The sequence below is a fragment of the Trachypithecus francoisi genome, unplaced genomic scaffold, assembly GCF_009764315.1.
Source record: "Trachypithecus francoisi isolate TF-2019V2 unplaced genomic scaffold, Tfra_2.0 Lachesis_group12, whole genome shotgun sequence".
Classification (NCBI taxonomy): Eukaryota; Metazoa; Chordata; class Mammalia; order Primates; family Cercopithecidae; genus Trachypithecus; species Trachypithecus francoisi.
In genome coordinates, this window is record NW_022681457.1 from 92,996,487 (window position 1) to 93,024,483 (window position 27,997).

The 27,997-nt window shown below is 48.7% G+C and overlaps 1 protein-coding gene across 1 annotated transcript; it reads left to right on the plus strand.

Moving 5' to 3' along the window:
* Nucleotides 1–155: 155 nt before the first annotated feature.
* On the plus strand, nucleotides 156–27,983 carry SPOCD1 (SPOC domain containing 1). Its single transcript, XM_033227346.1, has 15 exons — nucleotides 156–1,565; nucleotides 16,743–16,784; nucleotides 17,819–17,995; nucleotides 18,296–18,424; nucleotides 18,572–18,626; nucleotides 18,949–19,033; nucleotides 19,838–19,997; nucleotides 20,115–20,231; nucleotides 21,718–21,843; nucleotides 24,218–24,329; nucleotides 24,556–24,706; nucleotides 25,015–25,165; nucleotides 25,752–25,841; nucleotides 26,022–26,208; nucleotides 27,155–27,983. The coding sequence occupies exons 1-15, from the start codon at nucleotides 192–194 to the stop codon at nucleotides 27,802–27,804; spliced, it is 3,606 nt and encodes a 1,201-aa protein (XP_033083237.1). The 5' UTR covers nucleotides 156–191; the 3' UTR covers nucleotides 27,805–27,983.
* Nucleotides 27,984–27,997: the final 14 nt, after the last annotated feature.

The following is a 27,997-nucleotide window of genomic DNA, read 5'->3' on the forward strand; positions in this document are numbered from 1 at the left end:
GTGCTCCCCTCCCTGGAGTGCTCACCCCTAGGCCTCAGGAGTGGAAGGGTCTGGGAGCGCTGGCTGGAAGAGGGGCTTCTCCCAGCTCCCACTGAACGGGCTGACAAGTCGGACTCTACATAACAAAGTCTCCTCTTTCTGCCTCCACACAGAGCCCGTGTTGTGCTTTTGGCCCAGGTAGGTGGACAGACATGTCCCAGGCGGGGGACATAGAAGGCCCCGGCACAGGAGACGCTGTGCTGAGTCCTCAGCACAACTGTGAGCTTTTAGAGAACATGAAAGGAGCCAGCTCCACGCCAGGCCTGGCACCACATGGGCCAGGAGCAAGCTCTGGGCCCCGAGTCAGGGCTGGCAGCAGAAGGAAGATCCCCAGGAAGGAGGCCCGTCGAGGTGCCAGCTCCCAGGCTGCGGGTGCGGCTGGGGTCTGCCCAGGGGTCATGGAGCTGCTAGCTGTGGGACAGAGCCGGGGCTCGATGCCGGGTCCTGGGCTCCACATGCAGCCGCCCTCGGTGCCTGCTCAGGGGAGAGATCTGACCTCCAAGAGGCTCCAGGTTTCTCTGTGTGACATCTTAGATGACAGTTGCCCCAGGAAACTTTGTAGCAGGTCTGCAGGTTTCCCAGAGAGAGCTCTGGTCTGCAGGGAGAGGCTTGCAGGGGTGGAGGAGGTGAGCTGCCCCAGGCCTGGGGAGGCCAGAGACGGTGGAATGAGTTCTCCAGGGTGTGACAGAAGAAGCCCCACACTCAGCCAAGAGGAGCCCCCTGGAAGGCCCCTGATATCCTCACCAGGCCCAGTTCCTGTGAGGGTAAGAAAGAAATGGAGGAAGCAAGGGACTAATTCAGAGGGCTGGGAAGGGGCTGGTGGTTTCCTGTGGCTTGATCAGAGCCCTCGTGGGGACAACCTCCTCTCTGTGGGAGACCCTCCCCAAGGTGCTGACCTGCAGTCCTTGGGAGTCCCCTGCAGACCTCCTTCTCCAAAAGACACTGGGTCTGGGCCTGGAGAGCCAGGTGGAAGTGGGGCAGGATGTGCCTCAGGGACTGAGAGATTTGGATATTTGCCCGCTACAGGGGGTGGGGCCCAGCCAGGCAGCCCCTGTGGCCCTGTCTGGTTCCCGGTGCTCAGTGGAGGGGAGTCTGTCAGTTCAGCTGCACAGGCTCCTCCACAGAGCGCAGCACTGTGCCTGGGGGCGTCAGCACAGGCCTCTGCAGAGCAGCAAGAAGCCCTGTGTGTCGTGCGGGCTGGCAGCGATGAAGGCCGGGCTCCAGCACAGGACCAGGAGGAGCTGGAGGCCAAGGCTCAGCCAGCATCCAGAGGAAGGCTGGAACAAGGACTCGCTGACACCTGTGCCAGCTCCTGGGAGCACTTGGGCAGGCTCAGCTCCTCCCTGGACCCTGAAGCCAGCATGGCCTGCTCAGGCCCACTCATGGAACAGAGAAGATCCAAGGGCACTAAGAACCTGAAGAAAGGTCCAGTGCCTTGTGCCCAAGACCAGGACGCAGACGGAAGCTCAGGCAACTCCCACCAGGACAGGCCAGAGGAACCCAGCCTAGGAGGCTGCCCCAGACTGGTGAGCTGAGTCTGAGAGTTTGGGATAGGAAGGGCCTGGCCATGTTTCTCAATACCATGCTTGGTGGTAGAATTTAATAAAACTAAGCGAGATGGACTCTTTGTGAACATTCTCTCTCTCATCCCTATTAACCAAACTGGGTAAAATGATGCCCACAAGCTGGGAAAGAGAAAGTAAACTACATTCGCTGAATCCTTGTGAGGGGTCATTATCTTTTAGAGTCAGTGAGTCCTGGATTGGAATCTTGCCTCTGCCCACTTCCTAGCTAAGTGACTGCGGGGTGTTTTTTAACTGCTCTAGGTTTCCTCCTTGTAAAAAAAAAGGATACTAATTTCAGCTTCATGGGTTTGTTTCAAGGATTAAATGAGATTATGGTATAAAATAATGTACCTAGGCCTAGTGCAGTGGCTCACGTCTGTAATCCTAGCACTTTGGGAGGTGGAGGCAGGCAGATCATGAGGTCAAGAGATCGAGACCATCCTGGCCAACATGGTGAAACGCTGTCTCCACTAAAAATACAAAAATTAGCTGGGCGTGGTGGCACGTGCCTGTTTCAGCTACTCTGGAGGTTAAGGCAGGAGAATCGCTTGAACCTGGTAAGCAGAGGTTGCAGTGAGCTGAGATCATGCCACTGTACTCCAGCCTGGCAACAGAGCAAGACTCTGTCTTAAAAAAAACAAAGGTGCCTAGCACAGCACAAGGCACAGGTAAATTGCTTAATTCGTGTTAAATTTGCTTTTCTTTTAGTGTTCACAGTTACCCTGTAAGATAGGCGTTAGCCCCATATAACCAGATGGGGAAACTGAGGCTCGGAGGGTTAACAATATTCTCCAGGCTCACACAGCTAGGGAGTCAGTGCCCAGCTATGTTCCCTGTATCACCACTTCCCTTTCCTTTGTTCTTTTCCTTTATCGTCATCATCATTTTATTAATAATCATAGCTAACATTTATACACCAAAGGCAGAATAAGACTCTACTTGTTTTTGGTGCGTATTTCTCACATAGTTGAATTTTCATCACGTTTATTGAATGTGCATGATGTGTTAGGTGTTTTTGATTTAATCTTCACATGATGTCCACGGAGGTGAGGTAACAGACCCAGCTGGTGAATGGGAGCAAGGGTACAAGCCCAGGCTGTCTGTCTTGAGATCTCACTGCACTGCCTTCTCTGTGTATCTTCTGTGTTATCAGCACAGTCGTAACAGCATCTGGCTTACTTAACATGTACTGGATATTGTGCTAAGCCCTTTATCTGCAATCTTTGTAACAATCCTATGAGGTAGACACTATTGACATATACCCATTTTACTGATCTGAACACTGAGACTCTGAGAGGTGGCATGAGTACTCAAGGCCAAACAGCCAATTAGTAAAATAGAACCAGTGAGCTGTTTTCCACTATGCATCAAGTCTTTTTATCTATAGATAGGCTCCTGTTATGCCTTATTGTTCCAGGACTTTGGTTGGTTTTGTAAGTTCGGTAGTATTTGAAGGTCTTTCCCAGTGGGTTCACCTTGTTCTGCCGAATTTGATCTTTTCCTGAGCCCTGCGTCATCCGTGTCTATGGATGTATTTGTCACAGCCACAGGTGCTGTCAGGATGAGGGCTGGGACTTCCTCTTCTCATTTCTAACCACTGTAGTCTAGTTAGGAGCATGAGCCCTGGAGGCCAATAGGCTAACATTCAATCCTGACTTTGCCGCTGTCTGAACAACCGAGGTGAGTGGCTTCACCTTTTCAAGTGTAATTCATCTGCAAAATGTGGGTATGAAGAGTACTTACCTCCTAGGGAGGTGGTGAGGATGAAATGAGATGACACATGTTTGACATTTAACACAGTGCTTGGTGCAAGAAAAATACCCAAATAGGTTACCTGTTAGCGACATAAGCAATTTCGTCCTGCTGTAAATAATGCAGAGGTGACCATCCTTGTGCGTCTGGCTTCTCCCTTCTTCATGTGATTTATTTGGAGAATTGGGATTCCTGGGTCTGCAGCCTTTGAGGGGGCTGGTTTGAGTGCGGTGGTGGAGCCAGCTTCCTGCCTGGCTTGACTGGAAGCAGCCCACGACTGCTGGCTCCTCCAGGCTCCATCCTTGACTCTGCGGCACAGCCCATCATCCTACAGCTTTCCAAACAACTCGTTGCCATGACAACCAGTACCAGCTGAGGGAGAAGTATTGAGTCTGGGCTGTGACAGGGACGGGCGGGTGGTTGCAGACAGGGCTGAGTGGGGCCTGGGCAATGGGGGGCACAGTGCCTGACTGATCTGGAGCCCCGTTTAGGGCCTTAGCACCTTCCCCTGGAGACAGCCTGGCTTGTAGCAGGGGCAGACAGAGAAATTCAAGGTCAAGCTCTGCCTCTTACTCCAGGGTGACTTTAGACCTGTCTTTAGACATTTAGATGAGTTTAACTTTTTTTTTTTTTTTTTTTTTTTTTACTTAAGCTCAGTGGCAAGAAGACTTTATTAGTTTTTTTTTTAATTTACTTTTTTTTTTTTTTTTTGAGACGGAGTCTGGCTCTGTCGCCCAGGCTGGAGTGCAGCGGCCGGATCTCAGCTCACTACAAGCTCCGTCTCCCGGGTTTACGCCATTCTCCTGCCTCAGCCTCCCGAGTAGCTGGGACTACAGGCGCCCGCCACCTCGCCCGGCTAGTTTTTTGTATTTTTTAGTAGAGACGGGGTTTCACCATGTTAGCCAGGATGGTCTCGATCTCCTGACCTTGTGATCCGCCCGTCTCGGCCTCCCAAAGTGCTGGGATTACAGGCTTGAGCCATCGCGCCCGGCCTACTTTTTTTTTTTTTTTAAGATGGAGTCTCGCCCTGTCACCCAGGCTGGAGTGCAGTGGAACAATCTTGACTCACTGCCACGTTCGCCTCCTTGTTTCAAGGGATTCTCCTGCCTCAACCTCCCGAGTAGCTGGGACTACAGATGTGGGCCATCATGCCCAGCTAGTTTTTGTATTTTTAGTAGGGACAGGATTTCATTATGTTGGCCAGGCTGGTCTCGAACTCCTGACCTCAGGTGATCCGCCGCCTCGGCCTCCCAAAATGCTAGGATTACAGGCGTGAGCTACCGTGCCTGGCTGCAAGAAGACTTTAGACATTTAGAAATGTGTCCCTGCTCTGAATCTGAGTTGCCTCCTCTATAAAGTGGGGAGAATGAACTGGGCCTCAGAACTGCCAGGAGTCTGATATCAGAGGCTGGCCATGTTGTATTCTTCTGGCATGAACCAGAGACTCTTGGAGGAGAGATGGGAGGGGGACTGGATGCCATTCTCTTGTCCATCCTGGGCCCCACAGTGGCCAGTGATGTTTAGAGCTGCTCTATGGGTAGGAGAGCAGTGGGTGTGGGGAGGGCAGCTCTGTCAGTGACCCTGTGCTGCTCGCAGTCCGCCCGTCATCACCAGGGAGGCACACAGCTGCTCTGGCCTGACCCAGAATCCCTGGTTCAAGGTATGCTGTCTGCAGCTGCGAAGTGTCAGGAGATGAGTGAAGGAGGAGCGTGTCTTCCCAACAGATGAGCAGCCTAAGAGGAACTCGTTTCATTAGTGTGCTTACTATAGACTGAGAGCTTCATGTATGTCATCTCATTTAATCCTCACATTAACCATTAAAGGTCAATGTCGGCCGGGCGTGGTGGCTCACACCTGTAATCCCAGCACTTTGGGAGGCCAAGGTGGATGGATTGTTTGAGCTCAGGAGACCATCCTGGGCAATGTGGCAAAACCCTGTCTCTACAAAAAATACAAAAATTAGCTGGGCACGGTGGCGTGTGCTTGTAGTTCCAGCTACCCGGGAGGCTTAGGTGAGAGGATCACCTAATTCCAGGAGGTCAAGGCTGTAGTAAGCTGTGCTGGTGCTGCTGCCTTCCAGCCTGGGCAACAGAGTGAGACCCTGTCTAAAAAAAAGAAAAAAAAAGTCAGCATTAATATCCCCATTTTACTGAGTAAGAAAACTGGGATTCTGAGAAGTGAAGTGACTCACTCAGGACACATACCGAGTAAGTGGCCGAGCCAGGATTTGACTCTAGTCCTGCATCACTTGGGTGTTTATGGGGCTTTATTATAATTTGTTGAACAAGGAGGGGGTCTCGTCCAGGGATCTTACAGTCTAATGGGAGGAGAAAGCCACTAACCAGAGGATTGAAATACAGACTGAAGCCCAGTGGACCATGGATGTCCAGAGGGGAGGGGAGGGCAGAGGAGGGGGCTGTCTGAACTGGGTCTGGGCAAGGGAAGTAGGTGTTCAGCAGGTGAGAAAGTAGGAGAGGCTTGCTAGGAAGAGGGCAGTGCTCTGCAGGGCTGCATTGCAGGAGGCAGCTTGGAGTGTTGCAGGAGTGGAGGGATAGGTGGGAGTTACAGGTGGGACAGGAACCAGGTGGGAGAGACCAGCAAGGGCAACATTGCTTGAATGGAAATGGAGAGCCTGCAGGATGGTCAAGTGTCAGGATGGCCTTTCTCCAGGGCAGGGACCAAGGAACTTTATCAACACCAGCATTTACAGAGAGAGCTTGTTCTGTTCCAGGCACTGTTCTAAGAGTCTCGAATAATGATAATGATCCTTGCCCCAACACCATGAGGTAAATACTGGTATTATCCTCATGTTACTGATGAGAAAACTGAGGCACAGAGAGATTAAGTAACTTTCCCAAGATCACACAGCTCCTAAGTGTTGGCACCAAGTATCCCCACTGCATGAATATGCCCGAATTTATTTATTTGTTGACTCTGTGTGGACATTTGTTTTTTTTGTTTTGTTTTTTTTTTGCTACTACATGTGGTGCTGCAGTGATAGTTTTGTATGGGTTTTGGAACATATGGGCAAGAGTATCTCCAGGGAATATTTTCTGGGGTGGAATTGTAGGTTATAGGGTGCACACATCTTCAACTTAAACAGTGCCAGATGTTTTCTAAAGTGGTTGAAACAGTATACACCCCCACCAACAGTGTATGAATGTTCCAGTGACTTCTCATCTTTGCCAACCCTTGATAGTTATCAGACTTGGGTTTTTTGCTGAAATGGAGATATGCTGCAGTGTCTTAATGTTGTTTTAATTTTCACTGCCCTCTTGCTAAGGAGCATCTTTTCATGAATTTTGGTTATTCTTGTTAAGTCTTTTCCTTAAAAAGTTTTTGTTGTTTAACTTTTCCTTATTGATTTGTAGGAGGAGTTTTTTTTTTTTTTTTTTTTTTTTTTTTTGAGACAGAGTCTCCCTCTGTTGCTCAGGCTGGAGTGCAGTGGCATGAGCTCAGCTCACTGCAACCTCCACCTCCCAGGTTCAAGCGATTTTCCTGCCTCAGCCTCCTGAGTAACTGGGATTGTAGGCACCCACCACCATGCCCGGCTAATTTTTGTATTTTTAGTAGAGAAGGGGTTTCATCATGTTAGACAGGCTGGTCTCAAACTCCTGACCTCGTGATCTGCCCGCCTTGGCCTCCCAAAGTGCTGGGATTACAGGCGTGAGCCACCGCGCCCAGCCATTTTTTAATTGTTTTGTTAGAGATAGGGTCTTGCTCTGTCACCCAGGCTGGAGTGCAGTGGTAAGATCATAGTTCACTGCAGCTTTGAACTCCTAGGGCTCCAGAAATCCTCCTGCCTCAGACTCCCAAGAAGCTGGGACTACAGGTAAGTGCCACCATGCATGTCCAGCTAATTTAAAACTTTTCTCTTTTTTTTTTGAGATGGAGTCTTGCTCCTTTGCCAGGCTGGAGTGCAGTGGTGTGACCTCAGCTAACTGCAACCTCTGCCTCCTGGGTTCAAGTGATTCTCCTACCTCAGCCTCCTGAGTAGCTGGGATTAGAGTTACCCGCCACCATGCTTGGCTAAATTTTTTTTGTATTTTTAGTAGAGACAGGGTTTCACCAGGTTGGCCAGGCTGGTCTTGAACTCTTGACCTCAGGTGATCCACCTGCCTCAGCTTCCCAAAGTGCTGGGATTACCCCCTGGAATGAACCCTTTTGTACTCACACTCAACCCTAGCCACCATGTGTTATCTTGCCTGAAAATCAGCAAATATTCATTTAATATCCAAATTTGCAATAGTTTCATAAAGATGACAAATTTTTTAAAAATTAATTAATTAATTAATTTTTTTTGAGACAGAGTTTTGCTCTATTTCCCAGGCTGTAGTGCAGTAGCACGATCTCAGCTTACTGCAGCCTCCACCTCCTGGGCTCAAGCGATCCTCCTGTCTCAGACTCCTGAGTAGCTGGGACCACAGGCATGTGCCACCACGCTCAGCCAATCTTTTGTATTTTTTGTAGAGATGGGATTTTGCCATGTTTTCCAGGCTGGTCTCAAACTCCTGAGCTCAAGCAGTCCGACCACCTTGGCCGCTCAGAGAGTTGGGATTACAGGCGTGAGCCACCGCACCTGGCCAACAACTTATTTTTATAACTTGTCTTTTTAAAGTCAGGATAGTAATAAGGTCCACACTTTGGGATTGGTTGATGTTTCTTTTAAGCCTCTTAAACTATAGGTTCTCCCTCCATATCTTGTTTTTTCTTGCAGTCTTTTTTTGTATGTATGAAGAAATTAGATTGTCCTGTAATTTTTGCATCGTTGTAGTATAGTTAAACATGTTCCTCTGTCTTCGCTTTAAGCTGTGAACTGGTGGTTGAATGTAGAGGTTTGATTAGAATTGGATGCAGTTTTTAGCCTGAACTACTTCGTAGGTTGGTGGTGTGTTCTTTCCATCAGAAGTACATGTCTCCTTGTACTACTTTATATTTATTCATGCTATTTTATATATATGTGTGTGTGTATATATATATATATATATAATATTTTTTTTTTTTTTTTTTGAGATGAAGTCTTGCTCTGTCACCCAGGCTAGAGTGCAGTGGTGCGATCTCAGCTGACTGCAACCTCTGCCTTCTGGGTTCAAGCAATTCTCCTGTCTCGGCCTCCTAAGTAGCTGAGACTACAGGCACCCACCACCATGCCCAGCTAATTTGGGTATTTTTAGTAGAGACGGGGTTTCACCATACTGGTCAAGCTGGTCTTGAACTCCTGACCTCAGGTGATCCACCCGCCTCGGCCTCTCAAAGTGCTGGGATTATAGGCATGAGCCACTAGGCTCGGCCTGTTTTGTGCTTTGCATATGTTTTGCATTTCTACACTTTCTCCCATGTAAAAACACAATTGAGTTTTGTTTATTGGTTTTGCATCCAGAAATCTTGCTTTTATTAATCTATATAATTTATCTATTTGGATTTTGTTTTCTATGTAGACAATCGTATGTAGACAAATGACAGTTTTTGTTATTTCCTTTCCAATTCTTTACATCTCTCTTCCCTTCTCTTTCCTTATTGTGCTAGCTAAGACTGTTAGTATAATGTTACATAGAAGTGGTGATAGCAAGGAACCCATGACTTGTTCTGGATTTTAAAGGAAATGTGGTCATCATTTCACCTTAAGTATGACACTTGCTATGTTTTTTATGTAGATGCTCTTTATCAGGTAAAGGAAACTCCCTTTCTTCCTGGTTTGCTAATTATTTACAATTATTATTATAATTTTTACAATTACAATATTTACAATTATTACTATTGCACAGTGCATTTAATCAAATATGTTTTTTCCATTTCTGAGATAATAATATGATGTTTATCCTCGAATTTATTAACATTAATTTAAGGAGTTAGTTGTTTTTTTTTTTTAAATATTCAGCTTTTTTGAATGTTAAGTTCTTGCCTTGCTGGAACAAACCCAATTTGGTAATGCTATATCTTTTTCATATTTTGTGAATTCAATTTCATGTTTTGTTTGGGGTTTTCAGTGGGTGAATTAACTGGCCTGAAATGACTTGTTCTCCTACTACCCTTCTGAGATTTTGGTATCAGGGTTTTGCTAGCTTCATAGAATGAATTGTGGATTATCTTTTTGTTTCCTATTCTCTGGGATAATGTAATTAAGATCGGAATTATTTGTTCTTTGGACATTTTAATAGAATGGCTGGTTAAAAAAAAGTATGGACTGATGTTCTCTTTAAGGAAGGTGTTTCCTTCCGTATTGATTCAATTTATCTTGTGGCTATAGGTTTATCCAGTGTTGTTTTTCTCTTGAATCAATTTTGGTAAGTTATACTTAAGCTACCTATTTGTTTCATCTGAGTTTTCAAATTTATTGGCATGTTGGCATACAGTATTTCACAATAGCCTCTTTAAGGACTGTGTACTTGCAATTATACATTCCAAATATTAGCTAGTTACACCTCCTCTCTTTTCCTTTTTTTTTTTTTTTTTTTTGAGACGGAGTCTCGCTCTGTCGCCCGGGCTGGAGTGCAGTGGCTGGATCTCAGCTCACTGCAAGCTCCGCCTCCCGGGTTTACGCCATTCTCCTGCCTCAGCCTCCCGAGTAGCTGGGACTACAGGCGCCCGCCACCTCGCCCGGCTAGTTTTTTGTATTTTTTAGTAGAGACAGGGTTTCACCGTGTTAGCCAGGATGGTCTCGATCTCCTGACCTCGTGATCCGCCCGCCTCGGCCTCCCAAAGTGCTGGGATTACAGGCTTGAGCCACCGCGCCCGGCCTTCTCTCTTTTCCTTAATCAATCTTGTCAGAGAATTGTCAGTTTTTTCAAAGAACCGATTTTTGGTTTGTTCATCTCCTCCGTTGTATGTTGTCAATGTCACTTTCCTTTCAGTTTATGCTACTATTTATAAAGTCTTAAAAATTATGCTTAGTTTATTAGTTTTCTGCCTTTTTTCCTTTGTAATAAGTCATTTAAAGCTGTAAAGGAACCTTTTAATTATCGCTTTTGCTGCATTCATAGAATTTACATACAGTCTTATTATCATTCAATCTCAATATTTTATCATTTTTAATCACAATTTTTCTTTGACCTGTGTGTTCTTTAAAAGTTTGTTTATTTTGTTTATTTCTTTTCTTTCTTTTTTTTTTCTTTTTTTCTTTTTTTCTTTTGGAGACAGAGTCTGGCTCTATCCCCCGGGCTGGAGTGCAGTTGTGCTATCTTGGCTTACTGCAACCTCCAGCTCCCAGCTTCAAGCAATTCTCATGCCTCAGCTTCCCGAGTAGCTGAGATAACAGTTACCACCACATCTGGCTAATTTTTGTATTTTTAGTAGAGATGGAGTTTTTGCCATATTGGCCAGGCTGGTCTCAAACTCCTGACCCCAGGTGATCTGCCCACCTGGCCTCCCAAAGTGCTGGGATTACAGGCATGAGACCCCACGCTCGGCTAAAAGTGTACTTCTTAATTTCCAAACATAAGCTTTTGTTGCTTTTGCCTTTATTGCCTTCTAACTTAGTAATATTGTGGTCTGAGAAGTTGGTCTTTATCTGAGTTATCCAGTCTGATAGCCGCTGGCCACTTGTATCTATTAAGCACTTGAAATCTAGTTAGACCAAATTGAGATGTACTATAAGTGTAAAATATACGCTGAATTTCAAAGACTTAGTACAAAAAAATGTAAACATTTCATTAATAGTTGTTTATTGAGGCACTGGGCACGGTGCCTCACGCTTGTAATCCCAGCACTTGCGGAGGCCGAGGCAGGCGGATAATAAGGTCAGGAGTTTCAGACCAGCCTAGCCAACATAGTGAAACCCTGTATCTACTGAAAACAAGCAAACAAACAAACAAAAAAATTAGCCAGGTGTGGTGGTGGGCACCTGTAATACAAGCTGCTCAGGAGGCTGAGGCATGAGAATTGCTTGAACCTGGGGAGCGGAGATTGCAGTGTGCGAGATCACACCACTGCACTCCAACCCTGGGCAACAGTGTGAGACTCCATCTCAAAAAAAAAAGTTTTCCTATGAATTACATGTTGAAATGATAATACATTGGACATGGTGAATTAAATAAAATACAAAATTAATTTTGCTTTTTAAAATGTGGCTACCAGAATATTTAAAAGTATACATGTGGCTTCTGTTTCTGTTGGGCAGTGCTAAGCTAAAAAAGTCTTTTGAAATGTGTTGATATTTGCTTTTTGGCCCAGGCTTTGCTCAATTTTTATATATATGTTACATATACTGGAAAAGAATATGTATTCTCTAGTTATTAGGATTAATATTCAGTGTATATTTATAAATATGTACAGATTAAGCTTGTTGATTTCATTAATTATTTTTTATTCCTACTGATTATTTTCTCAGCTTTATTTATCAATAGTTAGAGATACATGAAATTTTTGTGCTATCATGGTGGATTTGTCTTTTTGCTTATAGTTCTACCGTATTTTGCTTTATAGTTTTTGAGCTTATGCTATTAGATGCTTATAAGTTTAGAGTTGTTATAGCTTCCTGGTAAAACTACATATCATTATGTAGTCAAGTCTTTGCCTCTAATGATTTGTTGCCTTAAAGTCTGTTTTATCTGATTATTAATATAGCTACAAAGCTTTATTTTGGTTGGTGATTTGCCGGTCCATATATTATTCCATTTTGTTATTTTAACCTTTTTGCATCATTATGTTTTAGAAATGGGTCTCATGAAGATTTTATAATTGTATTTTCTTTCCTTAAAGGTCTGATAATTTTTGTATTTTTCTGAAGTATTAGTTCATTTACATTTGTTATGGTTACTGATTTATTTACATCTACTCCTACCATTTTATTTCGTGCTTTGTTTTGAGACACAGTCTCACTCTGTTGCTGTTGCTCAGGCTAGAGTGTAGTGGCGTGATCATAGCTCACTGCAGCTTTGATCTCCTGGGCTCACAATTCTCCCACTTCAGCCTCCCAAGTAGCTGAGACTGCAGGTGCATGCCACTGTGCCTGGCTCTTGAAAAAAAAAAATTTTTTTAGTAGGGCCAGTGTCTGGCTATGTTGGCCAGGCTGGTCTCGAATTCCTGAGCTCAAGCAATCCTCCCGCCTCAGCCTCCCAAGGTGCTGGGATTATAGGCATGAGCCACCGCACCCGGCCTATTTTGTGCTTTGCGTATGTTTTGCATTTTGGCACTTTCTCCCTTTCATTGCCTCCTTTTGGATTATTTTTTCATACTCCTTTTTATCCCTCAGTAGTTTAGATGTTTCCTTTCCTCAGTTTATATATTTTTTTTTTTTGGTGGTTCTCTTAGAAATTTGAGTACAGGCCGGGCTCGGTGGCTTACACCTGTGATCCCAGCACTGTGGGAGGCTGAGGCCAGCAGATCACAAGGTCAGGAGATTGAGACCATCTTGGCTAACACAGTGAAACCCTGTCTCTAATAAAAATACAAAAAAAAAAAAAAAAATAGCCGGATGTGGTGGCGGCCGCCTGTAGTGCCAGCTACTTGGAAGAGCTAGGCAGGAGAATCGCTTGAACCCGGAGGTGGAGATTGCAGTGAGCCGAGATCATGCCACTGCATTCCAGCCTGGGCGACAGAGCGAGACTCCATCTCAAAAAAAAAAAAAAAAAAAAAAAGAGAAAGAAAAGAAAGAAAAGAAAGGAAGGAAGGAAAGGGAAAAAGAGAAAGAAAGAGAGAGAGAAAGGAAAGAAAGGAAGAAAGAAAAAAGAAATTTGAGCACAAATAACTAACTTATCAAAGTATAAGGTAGTTACAATGTTTATCTTCCTCCAAAATGATTTAGGGATCTTGGAATGCTCTACTTCCAAGTGTGTACCTTTCCAATTTATGTGTTGTTATTATCCAGTAATTGGTCCTATCTCTCTCTTTTTTTTTTTTTTTTTTGAGACGGAGTCTCACTCTGTCACACAGGCTGAGTGCAGTGGCATGATCTCGGCTCACTGCAAGCTCCGTGTCCTGGGTTCACGCCATTCTCCTGCCTCAGCCTCCCGAGTAGCTGGGACTACAGGCGCCTGCCACCACGCCCAGCTATTTTTTGTATTTTTAGTAGAGACGGGGTTTCACTGTGTTAGCCAGGATGGTCTCGATCTCCTGACCTCATGATCCGCCCGCCTTAGCCTCCCAAAGTGCTGGGATTACAGGTGTGAGCCACCGCGCCCAGCTTTTTTTTTAAATCCCCAAATTACACACTGTTATTATAGTTTCATACAATCAGTGTTTGTTTGGATTTAACAACATCTTCATCATTTTCTTTGCTCAAAATTCTTCCTTTTGTCTCAGCTTTTCTAGCTGGGATTCTTTTTCCTTCCTTCTGCCTCAGGTTTATCTTTTAGCATTTTGTTTATTGAGCAAAACAAAATTATCAAGAAAAATAACAGCTCTCGATTTTTTTCTATATCTTTATTTCTTTCTTATTCTTGAAAAGTATTTTGTCTGGGTCCACAATTGATAGTTATTTTCTTTAAGCACATTGAAAATACTATTTTTCTATGTTTTGCTTTTCATTATTACTATGAGAAAGTAGCTGTTAGTCTAATTGCCATTCCTTTATAGGTAAAATGTATTTTGGTGAATGGGATCATAGAATAGTAGTTGAAAGTATGGCCTCTGGAATCAGACTGCCTGGATTTAAATCCCAGCTCTTTGGTTTTCTAGCTGTGTGACATTGGGCAAGCTGATTAACCTCCCTGTGCCTCTGTGTGCCTTAGTTTCCTCTTTTGTAAAATGGGGGAGATAATAGTACCAGTATCTCATAAGATTGTGGTGAGGATTAAATTAACTAATATGTAAGCACTTGCCACAGACATAGCACATTTTAAGTGCTATTCAAGTGTTAGGTATTTTTTCTCTTTATGCGTGTAAGGATCTCCTTATCATGAGTGTTGATGTGTCTAGGTATGAATTCCCTTTTATTTATTCTGTTTGAGATTCACTGAGTTTTTTGAATGTGTAAATTTTTGTCTTTTATCAATTTTGAAAAATTCTTAGCCCTATTTCTTTAAACACTGCTTCTACCCATTCTCTTTCCTCTCTGCTTCTGGAACTTTAGATTTTCCTTCCTTCCTTCCTTCCTTCCTTCTTCCTTCCTTCCTTCCTTCCTTCCTTCCTTCTTTCCTTCCCTCCCTCCCTCCCTTCCTCCCTCTCCCTCCCTTCCTCCCTCTCCCTCCCTTTCTCCCTCTCCCTCCCTCCCTTCCTCCCTCCCTTCCTCCCTCCCTCCCTCTCTCCCTCCCTCCCTCTCTTTCTTTCCCCCCTCCCCCTCTTTCCTCCTCTCCTCTCCCCTCCCCTCCCCTCCCCTCTCCTCCCCTCCCCTCCCCTCCCCTCTCCCCTCCCCTCCCCTCCCCTCTCTTCTCCTCCCCTCCCCTTCCCTCTCCTTTCCTTTATTTTGATACAGCATCTTGCTGTGTCACCCCGGCTAGAGTGCAGTGGTGTGATCACTGCTTACTGCAGCCTTGACTTCTCGGGCTCAAACAATGTTGCCACCTCAGCCTCCTGAGTAGTTGGGACTGCAGGTACACAGCACCACGCCTGGCTGTGTTTTTTTTTTTCTTGTTTTTGTAGAGACAGGGTCTCGCTATGTTTCCCAGGCTGCTGTCGAACTTCTGGCCTCAAGCAATCCTCCTGTCTCGGCCTCCCAAAGTGCTGAGATTACAGGCGTGATGTGTCTCTTAGTGCTTCACAGTGTCTGTGTGAAGATTCTGGATAATTTATTTAAATGTGTTGTCCAGTTAGCTAATTTGTTTCAGCTGCATCTAATATGCTAGTAAACCTATATGTTGAGTTTTAAATTTTAATTAAGATTGTTACATTTTTCATTCCCATTCCCAGAAGTTGTGTTTGGTTCCTGATTGTATCTGCCTGGTGTTTTTTGTAGTTTTTTTTGTCCTTCACTCATGTGTTCGTTTCCTCCTTTTATTTCTTCAAACTTATTATACATATGTAGTTTGTATTCTGGTCTGATAGTCCTTCACTCACCTCATTCTCCTGCCTGTTGTTTTGGAGCCTCATAATGTGGACATTAGGACCCCTGAGACAGGGGCCAGCCAAAGGCTTTGAACTGTGAAGGGCTGGTCTTGATATTTTTCCTGTTGCTCTTCTTCACACACCCCTGTTTTCTTTGTTTTTTCTCCCTCTTTCTCAATTTACTTTTTTGAAAGGCTGATTCATTTCCATGGTTCCAAAACACAAAAAAAGTGAAACTCATCTTTCCCAGCACCCAGTCGCTTCCCTACGGGCAGCCTGGGTTATATAGGTTTTTGCAGATACTTCCTGTGATATTGTATGCGTATTCAAGCAAATGCAAATTTTAAAATTCATTCTGCCTGTAATGCAAATGGTAGCATACCACACATATTGTTCTTAACTTGTTTTTAATAAAAAAATATGTTTCTGGTTATAAAAGAAATACATGCTCGTTTTGAATAACATGAATACCCATGTGTCTACAAGTAGAAAGTCAAAGTCTCCCTGGAATTCCATTCCCCAGAGATAACCTCTATTATGTATCTATAAATATGTATTTACATAAATGGGCTTATGCAACAGATGTTGTTCTGTAACCTATTTTTTCTTTTTCTCCCAATAATACTTCATGACATCTTTCCATGAATCTTTCCACGTCTCCACATAGCCCCACAGCTAAGTGCTTGGGCTTTGGAGTCAGACAGAGCTAGGTTCTAATACTAGCTCTGTAGCTTAGCAGCTATAGGACTTTTCACATCCTCTCGGAGCCTCAGTTTCTTCATCTGTAAAATGGGGATAGAAATAGTATATACCTCATGGTGTCGTTCTGAGACCTTAATAGCATGAATGATGTGCTTCCTGTGGGGTCAGATACTTCACAAGCCCTCAACAAGTGGTAATTTTTATGATGACTTCCTTACCCTTTATAAGCCACATAGAATTCATAGTGCGAAGTGTCACCATTTATTAACCATTTCCCTTTGATGGGCCTTTTTTTTTTTTTTTGAGATGGAGTCTCACTCTGTTGCTCAGGCTGGAGTGCAGTGGTGCAATCTTGGCTCACTGCAACCTCCGCCTCCTGGGTTCAAGTGATTCTCCTGCCTCAGCCTCCCGAGTAGCTGGGATTACAGGTGCCTGTCACCATGCTTGGCTAATTTTTGTATTTTTAGTAGAGATGGGGTTTCACCATGTTGGCCAGGCTGGTCTTAAACTCCTAATCTCAGGTGATCCACCCGCCTCGGCCTCCCAAAGTGCTGGGATTACATGCATGAGCCACCACACCCAGCCTGATGGACTTTTTTTAATTAACCATTTTCCCTTTGATGGACAACTTTTTTGCTATAAGTACAACTCAGTGAACACTGAACACATACCCTTTCAACACGAATGTCTTCTTTTTGTGAATTCCCTGCCATGGGGTGGCTGGGTCCTGTGGATTCTAATCTCTGCATCCTCTTTCTCTCCAAGGAGGAAGTGAAAATACCCCATGGAGTGAAGCTTGTGTGTTACGTAGGTTTTTACGTTTTATTACTGCTTTTCTTCCTCCGGTAGGGTGGAGTGGCAGGGCTCCTCCACAGTAGATGTGGAGATCCTACCCCCACCCAGCCTGCCCTCCCCCAGTGGATCCTAGTGCTCCCCTCCCTCTATAATGTTGGATGTTAGACTTTTAGTTTCCTGCAGACCTTGGAACCTGACCATTTCATGATCATTCATTCAAGGATTATTAGTCTTCAGACTCACCTACTTTTAAAACAATCCCCTATGGTTTGCAATAAGTGAAAAGAATTGAAACACACTTAAAATGGGCTAAAAGCCTAAAGAAAGCAAAAAAAGAGGAAGGAGAAGGGGGATCTTGTTACAATAATACCTTACTCTCTACCAATCCTGGAAAGGTATACCTGCCAGGCTCAAAGTTAACACTGAGCTTCCTGGCAGCCATAGCAAAAAGGGGAGCAGGATAGATTCCATAGTTCATTAGAAGAACAAAATCTGTGCACCTTGAAATGGTCATGAAAGAATTTCTTTTATCGGCAATAGAGGAGTGATCAGCAGCCTTACAGAGTGTAAGCCTTACAGATGACTGCATTTGGCTGCTTCAAGGGAGAGGCAGACAAGTCAGTGACCCCTGAAAGGGTCACGACAGAGCTTTGAACAGGAGGAGGTGGAGTCAGAACAAGGCGTGTGCCTTCTGATGAGATGTATCTGTGGTCAGAAGGAGGGTGAGAGGGTCCTGGCACAGAGTCCAGTTAACTGTGATTGTGACTGGGGGTTAAGGGGGAAGTTGAGAAAGGATGGGGATGGAGACAGGCTCCTCTCTTGGGACAGAGGCTAGCCAGGTAGTAAGCATTCACTGAACACTATGTGCCAGGCCTTTTCCAAGCATTGGGAGATCAGGGGGAACCAAGGCAGGCATATTCTCTATCCTCACGGAGCTTATAGTCCAGTGGGAGAGAGACATTCAATAATTACAGGTGAGGCGAGCACTCTGAAGGCGGGGACAGTGGCTGGCCCTGCTTGCTTCTGAAGTGCGATCTCCCTCGCAGCTGGGTTCCGGGCCAGTGATCCAGCTCCTGGGGGCCGTCAGCCACGGCCAGGCAGCGGGGCAGCTGCCGCCAAAGCTGGAGGTTCTGGAGGACTTGATGGAGGTCAGCTCACCCTCACCTGCCCAGAGGCTCAGAAGAAAGAAAAGGCCCATGGTGCAGGGCCCTGCTGGGTGCCAGGTACAGAACAAGTGATGTCATTTAATCCTGCTGAGAGAGGCACCTTCACACCTGATTCACAGAGAGGTCCCTGAGGCTTAGAGAGAGGGTGCCGCTTGCTTGTGGTCATTCAGAATAGCCAGAGGCAGGGTTAGGCCCCAGCCTGCATGGCTGGCCTGGGCTCCATGTGTACTTCCTTCTGCAGCTCTGAATTCAGGGTGGACTGGAGGAGGGAGGGGCTGGGCCTCCAGTGCATCTGGGGAGGGAACAGTCCCTGGCCTCCATTTCCAGCTAACTAGCTTGTCTGCTCCCCGCCCCAAGGTTTTCCAGCCTCCTCCAGGAGGCACAGCAGGGGAACCTGGTGGCCTCTCTCACCCCTTCTACCCTCCAAGAAGTGGTTCCCTGGCCCTTGGCAACCCCACCTCGGACCCTGCGTGTCCCCAGCTGAGTGCTTCTGCCCTGGCCACGTGCCTCCTTCACTGGAGCATGGGTCAGGGAGGATGTGGGAGTGGGGAGGTGACTAGAGGAAGCAGTGTCCCCTGGGCTGGAAGGCCGGGCCCACCAGCACAGCTTCAATTCCTCACCCCTCCCCCACAGAGTGGCCCAATGGAGGCTGAAGAGGAGCCTCTGCTGGAGTGGGCAGAGGACTCAGGTGAAGGGCCCTGGAGGGAGCCTCCTGTGCTGGCCCCTGGCTTCCAGAGACTGCTGGGGTCTGGGGAGGACAAGGGCCCAGCTCCTGGCCCCAGCCCCTGCGGCGACTCTTCTCTCCCCACATCCCATCAGCCTGTAGCTCCTCCCCGAAGGGGTGGGGGCCACTGGCTGCCTGGTCTTGGCTCCCAGATGGATAGAGGGAGGGGTCTAGGTCTTCGAGGGTGGGACCCCTCTCCGGTCTGCCTAAGCCCCTCAGTCTGGAGTCAGCCCCCTCCCCTTCCCACTGGGCACCCTTGGGAGCTTGTGACACTTTCTCCCCACAGCTCAGCTCCAACAGGAGAAGCCATCCCTGTATATCGGGGTGCGGGGCACTGTTGTCCGTTCCATGCAGGAGGTGCTGTGGACTCGGTGAGACCTTGCTCCCCACTCCCCGGACATCCCAAAGGCTGCCCTCACATGCCCCCGTCTCCGGGGCCCTGCCACGTTCTAAGGGCTTCTGGGTGTCTGGCTAACCCTGTTTGGTAGCTGTGCCAGGTCTCTTGCCCACACAAAGAGCCAGTGGAGAGCTGAAATTTGAAGCTGGGTCTCTCTGGCTTTAAGGCTGTGCTTCCCCACTCAGCTGCTGCAGTTCTCAGCCTCGGCTCAGGTCCATCCACGTCAATATCACCCGCAGCAAATACTTTCACACAGTGAGAGGCTGTGCTGGGAGCGGCTCAGAGATCTGAGCCCAGAGCGCTCATTTGCTGATGGGGAGACCAAGGCCCAGAGAGGGTCAGACTTTGCAAAGTCCACATAGCAAGTCAATGACAGATGACACCGAGGGCCAGGGCTCCGTTCCCTCCCCCTGACTCCTGCCTTACTCTGACCTGATCCCAGCTTCCTCCCCTCCATACATCCTATGGGCCAGAGATGGGGCACGAGCTGGCGAGTCAGACAATCGGGTTTCAAATCTTGCTTTTGCCACTAATTACACGGCTGTGAGTAAGCCCCTTATTTTCTCTAAGCCCCAGTAACCCCATCTGTAAAAGGCGAATGATCCTATTTCCTCCTCACAGAGTAGGGGTGAGAATAAGTAGGTTCCTGCAGGGAACACCCATGACAGGAACAAGTTGGCCCAGACCCTGCTGCCCACCCATTTGCCTCCCTCTGGGACTAAGTGCCTGGAGAGCCTCCCGGGCTCAGTGCCCCCCCACCCTGCCCTGGCCTCCACAGCCTTCAGGAACTCCCAAACCCAGTGCTGAGTGAGGAGGTGGTGGAGGGCATTGCTGCTGGCATTGAGGCAGCCCTCTGGGACCTGACGCAAGGCACCAACAGCCGGTACAAGACCAAATACCGCAGCCTGCTGTTCAACCTGCGGGACCCCAGGAACCTGGTGAGCAGGGCTTTGGGCTGGGCCAGGTCCCCTCTCTGAATCTCAGAGCCCCCGCAGGATGCTGGAGTAGGGGAGCTCTTTCAGCGTGTGGTGCAGCCTTGCCCCCTGCCCCCACAGGACTTGTTTCTCAAAGTGGTTCATGGAGATGTCACCCACTATGACCTGGTACGGATGAGCTCGATGCAGCTGGCCCCTCAGGAGCTGGCCCGCTGGCGGGACCAGGAGGAGAAAAGGGTGAGTGCTGAGCCCAGTCAGGATGGGTGAGGGGATGTGGGGGCAGCGTGGGTGACCTGAGGTTGGAAGAGGGAGAGACAGAGACAGGGAGCGAGGGAGGAGGAATTCAGAAAGACAGAAACAAGGAAACAGAGAAGGCAGACAGGGAGTCAGAGAGACCCTCCCCACAAGAGAAACAGGAGAAGGGGTGGAGATGAAAGGGACTGGGGTTGGAGAGCTTGGTAGAGATGTGACACACTTGGTTTTCAATGGAGCTGGACTGTGGGGTCGGGGGCTGGGGGAGGACTGTGGTGAGACCTGGAGTCTAGAGTCCTGAGGTGCCTCTCTTCCTATCCCAGCTTCAGATGCCCTGGAAAAGACTGGAGTTCTTCCTGGTACCCCAGGTTGAGGGAGGGGCCCCATATCCCCCGGGATTCACAGCTGTGTCCCCATGTACCCTGTGGCTGTGGGTCTCTCCCTGCCTGGGGTCTGCTCTGGGACAGGGAAGCTGTGGCACTGAGCGGGCTTTGGAGAATGCTCACCTCATATTTGTTGGTAGCCCAGTGAGAGAAGAAGGGACTGATTTAGGGGCTGAGGCCACTGGGGTGGGGCGAGGCACTCCAGCCCCTGCTCTGGAAGACACTGAACTGATTAGAATGAATAACCAGAGTCCATCAGGTGAATCCATCCACTATAGGCTGAGCTTCTGTCCAGGCTCTGTGGGGACCAGGGATCAGGACCAGCTTTGTAATTTGCGGGAGCCAGTGCAGAATGAAAATGTGGGGCCCTTTGTTCAACAACTGCTAAGAATTTCAAGGTGACAATAACAGAGTGCTAAACCAAGCGTGGGCCTCCTTGTGCAGGGCCCTGAGCGATTGCACAGATCTCATGCCCACGAGGCTGATCCCACCAGAGAGGAGCAGACCTCCTGTCCTCCAGGGGTGGTTAGAAAAGGAGACACAGGTTTTCAGGAAGCATTGCAGGTAGAGTGACATTGATCAACAGTAAGACTCACAACTAGCATTTACTATGAGCCATGTTCCAGGCTAAGCACTCTATATATGTTGTTTAATATAGTGCTTTTAATTAAATTCCTACACAACAGATAAACTGAGGCTTAGAGCAGCTAAGTGCTTGCCCCAGGCCATACCATCTTATGAATTTTATTAATGGCCCAGTGGGAACTCCAGAGCCTGCACTCTTTCAGCAACACCACACCCTTCTCAGAAGAGGATGAGGTACAGTCAGAGGTTGAATTGACCTGGGGTGAAAGCAAAATCCAGGAAGGCTTCCTGGAGGTGGCAGGACTTGAAGGGTGAATCAGTGGAATATGGAGAGGTAGCGCTAAGGGTGGAGGGCTTCCCAGGGGAAGGGTATGACGGAAGTAGAAGTGTTGAGGAGGGGGAACCACAAGAGAGGGGCCTCAAGGGAGGAAAGTGAGCACTTGGGCTTTTGATGGCCAGAGGTCCCCTAATTGGGCTCAGCTTGGGCTGCTCCGCCTCTTCAGGGCCTGAATATCATTGAGCAGCAACAGAAGGAGCCGTGTAGACTTCCAGCCTCCAAAATGACCCACAAGGGCGAAGTAGAGATCCAGCGGGACGTGGATCAGACGCTGACCCTGGAGGATCTGGTGGTAAGTTGGGGCCTGACCTGGTGCTGGGCCGAGCCAATGCTCTGAGGGTCCCACGCCTTGCCTCACCAGCGGTGTGGCCTTGGGTATGTCACCTGACTGCTCTGAGGCCCACTTCGTTTGTGATAAAATGGGGACCGCGATCCTTAATGCATAGGGGAACATGGGGTGGGACAGTGCTGCTGGCACAGGCCTGCCAGTGCCTTGTCACTGCTGGTCCTCCTCCTTTTGGCCTCACCCCAAGGCCCCCACATGAGTGGTATTAAGTCCCATCATCATAGTCATCCCCAACCTCAGGCATTCTGCCCAGATCTCTGCTGGGAAGCGGCAGGCTGCGCTGTTCCAGGCAGTGACTTTTTCAGATGGAAGGAATGAAGACCCACTGTATTCAGTGGATTGGTTTAGGGATGCTCCAGGCAGGGAACCACCCGGCGCCCTGGCAGTTCATCCAGAGGGCCTCCTGGAACTTGTCCTCAGACCTGGAAAGCCAACAGGAGTAACAAGAGTCTAGGGCTCTTGGCGCTGAGGATCTGCTCCATCCTCATGTCCATCCTGCTCCTTCCTCCCTCTTGGCCCCGGCTTGCACATAGCCTGACATGGTGACTCAGCAGCCCCAGAATCCATGAAGCCATCATCTCAAGACTCCTGCAGTTGATTAGAACTTTCCCTTGGCTCCCTTTGGTCATTCTCAGAAGGCCACTCTGGCTGTAGTTGAGTGTTGTGTGGGTCAGGTGTTCACCTGGGTCTCATTAGCTGCGTGTTCAGGAGAGGGGTGCAGGGCAGGTCCCTTTAACTATATTCAGTCAGTCAGTACATTTATGGGCACCTACCAGGTGCCAGGCACGGGTCTAGGCACTGGGGAAGTGACAGTGAACAGACAGAAATCCCTGCTCCCCACTCCTACCACTAATATTCAGGCCAACGACTGGGAGAACTTCTGCCTGTGCCAAGAGGAGCCCCAAGGGGTGTGGCTGCTCCCCAGTCTAAATCAGTTTGTATTCCCTGAACAAACTGAAGGCAATAGAGGAGAAAAACCTAGATAGCCCCAGAGAGGAAGAGAGAGAGGAGGTGGGAGGGGAGGGGAGGGGAAAATAACACATGATAACAAGCTTTACTGTTTATTGAACACCTGCTATGTGCCCCTTTACAAGCAGTGTCTCATTTACATCTCACAATGGCCTAGGAGGTCGGTGCTATTCCCTGGCCATTTCTGGGGTGTGGAACCTGACACCATTTACACAAGGTCACATACGTGTGGTGGGGAAGCTGAGATTTGAACCCAGCCTGTCTGACTCCAAAGCCTGTGCTTTGAGACTGTTCTGGAGGTGGTTGATAAGAGTAGAGTTTCAAAATCTTCTTAAACCATCCTAAAGCAATGATTGTTTTATGTTTAAAGCTATTTCTAGTATGAGGAAAAAAAGTGATTTGGCAATAGACGTCAAGAGTCTTTAAAATGTTCCTTATCCCTGATTCTGTCATCTGCTTCTGAAATCTTATCCTAAGGACATAATTTAAAGTTTAGGAAACTACTTTCTGCACAAAAATATCCTCAGTGCTATTTAGTAATAGTGAAAACCTGGAAATGACCCAAATGCATAGCAACAGAGGTGAGGCGTCCACTCCAGTCTCACTCCATCACAGCAGTGTCTATGGGGACTATATGACGTGACAAACGCCTCTGCTATTATTAGTGGACAAAAAGAGAACACTAAGTTGAATATTTGATCCCAGCTATTTTAGGAAAAGGACCCCCAAGCCCTGTGTATAGAAAAAGATTATAAAGGGCCGGGCGCAGTAGCTCACGCCTGTAATCCCAGCACTTTGGGAGGCCGAGATAGGCGGATCATGAGGTCAAGAGAGCAAGACCATCTTAGCCAACCAACATAGTGAAACCCTGTCTCTACTAAAAATACAAAAATTAGCTGGGCGTAGTGGTGCACGCCTATAGTCCCAGCTACTCGGGAGGCTGAGGCAGAAGAATCGCTTGAACTCGGGAGGCGGAGGTTGCAGTGAGCCGAGATTGAGCTACTGCACTCCAGCCTGGGCAACAGAGCGAGACTCCATCTCAAAAAAACAAACAACAAAAAACCAAAAACCAAACAAACAAACAAAAAACAACAACAAAAGGAAAAGATTATAAAGGAATACCTAGAATATCAACAGTGGTCTCTGAGTGGTGGGACAAGAAGGGATTTTCTTTTTAATTTTCAAGTTTTGGTGTTCTCCAAATTTTCTTTATGAGTTCACAGTATTTTGGTAATAAAACAACATTTATTATTGAGAAAAATAAACCATATCCTGGGGCCCTCTACCCATGGAGGGCTCCTGGCATCCCCAGCCACCTTCTCAGCCTACCCCTCTGTCTTCTGCCTCCCAGGGATCGCAGGTGTTCCTGGACTGCAGCCCACAGGCCCTGCCCATCGCATCAGAGGACACCACGGGGCAGCATGACCACCACTTCCTAGACCCCAACTGCCGCATTTGCATGGGTGGGAGGGGACACGGGAGGGGTGCAGGGGTGGCAGCCAGGCTGGGGCTGAGCATGCAGTTCAGCAGCAACAGGGATTTGTGGCCTGGGGAGAGGGTGGCAGAGCAGGGGTGCCTGTGCCCCAGGTCACCTAGAAAAGCACCTGGTTCAACCCTGGCTCTAAAGCCCTGGACTGGCTTCAGTGCCGCTGCTGCCCTTGTTTCAGCTCCTGCCTCTGCTATTTGTAGACCGGGAGTCCTCGAATGAGCTGCTAGGCTCCTTCAAAGCCGCCAAGAGCTGCGGGGACAATATCTTCCAGAAAGCCCTAAGCCATACTCCTATGCCTGCTCCAGAGATGCCCAAAGCCAGGGAGATGCCTCCCACAGAACCACAGGACAGGTGTGGGGTTGGGAGCAGGGAGGTGGATAATCCAGCGGGACTGAGTGGGAGGCCACCAGCTGGGGCAACAGACATAGCACTGGCTTTTTCTGCGTGGCCTTGGGCAAGTCTTCCCTCCCTTGGGAGCCTCACTTTCCCCATCTGTGCAATGGAACTAATCATCCCAGCCTCCTGGCTGCCCCCTGCACAAGACCAAGCTTGGGCCAATGTTCCAGTCCCCACAGTGGGGACACAGGATCTAATCTGAAAAGAAAGGAGGTGCCGGGAAAGTCCTCATGGCCTGCTCTGTCTTCTGTCCCTCCCTCTAGGGTCCCTCCATCTGGGCTCCAGGTGCCTGCTGCACCCACAAAGGCCCTGCCCTGCATGCCACCCTGGGAAGGTGTTCTGGACATGTTCTCCATCAAGCGGTTCCGGGCCAGGGCCCAGCTGGTCTCGGGACACAGCTGTCAGCTTGTCCAGGTGCACCTGCCCTCCTTGCCAGGGACTCCCTTACACACTGACCAGCCTAGGCAGCCTCTCTCTTTTCTTTTCCTTTCCTCTCCTCTCCTCTCCCCTCCCCTCCTCTCCCCTCCCCTCCCCTCCGCCTCTCCTCTCCTCTCCTTTCACTCACACATTCTAAAACAAGTCACGGACACTCCTCTCTGTGCCTGGCCCTGTGCGAGGCATGGGAGTAAATGAGATGTTGGTCCCATTCCTACAGAGACAAACAGGGTGAAAGACTCCCTGTCACCCAAAGCACATAGCAAGAAGGGCCCCAAGGAGGGTTTTAAGAGTGATCGTTGAGTGACTTAATGATCAGCTAAAGTGTTGGATGAGGGCAGAGGATAGAGGAGGGAAGGAGGGGCTTCGGAGAAGTTGTAGATTAGCCAGGAGAGGCTGCAGACCTCCATGGGGCAATTAGAGCTTTCTGGGTAGCCATCGAGGGTACTGGAATACTGCCTGCCCATCTTTGCCATAGGCTGCAACCTTCCAGGTGGCTGGGAATGCGTCCACCCCGAGTGGGTGGGAAGCTGGGGTGCTGACTGGCCATCCTTCCTGCCCCCAGGCTCTGCCCACCGTGATCCGCTCGGCAGGCTGCATCCCCTCCAACACTGTCTGGGACCTTCTGGCCAGCATCTGCCCAGCCGAGGCCAAGGTAACTGCCCACTCTTGGGCATCCCTTCTTTTCCTAGCACCTTACTCCTACCCTTGTGCCCACTCCCTCTCCATATGGGGACATACTTTCTTATGGGGTTCTCAGGGGTTTCAGGGAGCCCAGGGGTGTTGGCAGGAACAGAGGATGACTGCGCTTACAGCTGCTCTCCTGCCACCTCAGGACGTCTGCGTGATCAGACTGTGCCCACATGGGGCCCGGGACACCCAGAACTGCCGCCTGCTCTACTCGTACCTCAATGACAGGCAGCGCCACGGCCTGGCCTCTGTGGAGCATATGGGGATGGTCCTACTGCCCTTGCCTGCCTTCCAGCCCCTGCCCACCAGGCTGCGCCCTCTGGGGGGCCCAGGTGAGTGCCCAGTCCCCATACCAGACCCTGCCTCTGCTCACTTGGTGACCAGACCAGGCGTGGTTGACACAGTCACCCAGCAGAGGCAGGCACATCTCAGAAGGGAACTCCTTACCCAGCCAGGCAAATGTGAGAACAATGACAGCAATAGCTGACGCTTGGATATCATGAACTGCGTGCCAGCCATTGTTCTAAAAGCTTTACCTAGACAAATTCTTGTAGTCTCAAAATCACTCTATGAGAATGGTAATATTAGACTAGACTCTCCATCTCATAGACGAAGAAACTGAGGGAGGAAGAAGGCAAGTGACTTGTCGAAAGTCACACAGCCAGTCAGTAGCAGAACTGGGCTTCACTCCCAAGCAACATGGCTTCAGAAACCTGGCCCCTAACCACCATACCACACTGCCTCTCAAGGTAGGCACCCTTGAAGAGAAACTCCTGGGACAGCCACATTTGATCCAGGCAGCAGGACAGAGGCAGGACCTACACACACTTGACTGTAACTGTCACCTCAGAGAGGAGGGAGAGATGTTTCACCACAGCCACGGGGGGCCAAGCTCAGCCTCTGTGCACAGACACCCTCCGCGGTGTGGCTCCGGAAAGCAGCGAGGGTGGCGGTGGGGCTTTACCCACTCCTGAGCAAAGCGCTTGGCCTTTTGACGCTCCATGTCCTGAGACAGTGAGGTAGACTTTGAGTCTGTAGAGTCTTCAGGTCAAACCATCCGTACCCCAGCCTCAGCCGGATGAGCCTTGATCCCGCAGAGCTCAAATCTTCCAAGACAGTCCCATCTTCTCACTTACTTTTCCCAGCATCTCATGGGCCCCATCTCACTGCAGAGAAGCCCTTCCTGGATCTAGCCTCCAGATCTGCTGCAGCTAAGCTGAACACAGTTCTCCCTCACAGGCCTTTGGGCTCTTTCTGTCTCCCCTCTTCTTTTCCCAGGTCTGGAGGTCACTCACTCAAGTCTGTTGCTGGCTGTGCTGCTCCCCAAGGAAGGGCTTCCAGACACAGCAGGGTCCAGCCTCTGGCTGGGGAAGGTTCAAAAGATGGTCTCCTTCAACAATAAGGTGGAGAAGAGATACTACCAGCCAGATGACAGGAGGCCAAATGTGCCCCTGAAGGGCACCCCTCCCCCAGGAGGTGCCTGGCAGCAGAGCCAAGGCAGGAGCAGTATAGCTCCAAGGGGAATCTGTGCTTGGCAGAGGCCCCCCAGAGGCAGGGGGAGGCTCTGGCCAGAGCCTGAAATCTGGCAGGGTCCTGGGCGAGGGCAATGGCCCCCAGAACCAGGCTTGCGCCAGTCCCGGCATCCCTATTCAGTAGCACCAGCTGGTCATGGCTTTGGCTGTGGCCAGCACCTCCACAGGGACTCCTGTCCCCAACAAGCCCTGCTCCAGCACCTTGAATCCCTGGTGACCATGAGTCACCAGCTCCAAGCCTTTCTGTGCCCCCAGGACAAGAGCTCCATCTCCTGCCCTCTGCAGTGTCTGTCCAGCCCCCTTGCAGCTCCAAAGCCCCCTGGCCCAGCTCTTGACGCCTCTTTGGGGACTACAGATGAAGCTGGCTCTGAGTGTCCCTTCCCTAGAAAGGCCTGACCCTCCTTACCCACCAGAACGGGTTTTGATGCCCTCACTAGTGTTGAAGCCTGTTCCAGAGAGAGATGGGGCTGCAAGGAGAGGATGGTTGGCTCTACCCACCTGCCCTGTTTGAGCTTCTTGTTTGACAGTGTTTGCTGTTGATTTTTTGTTCAATAAAGAATTTGGCAAAATTGGGATTGCATCTGCTAGC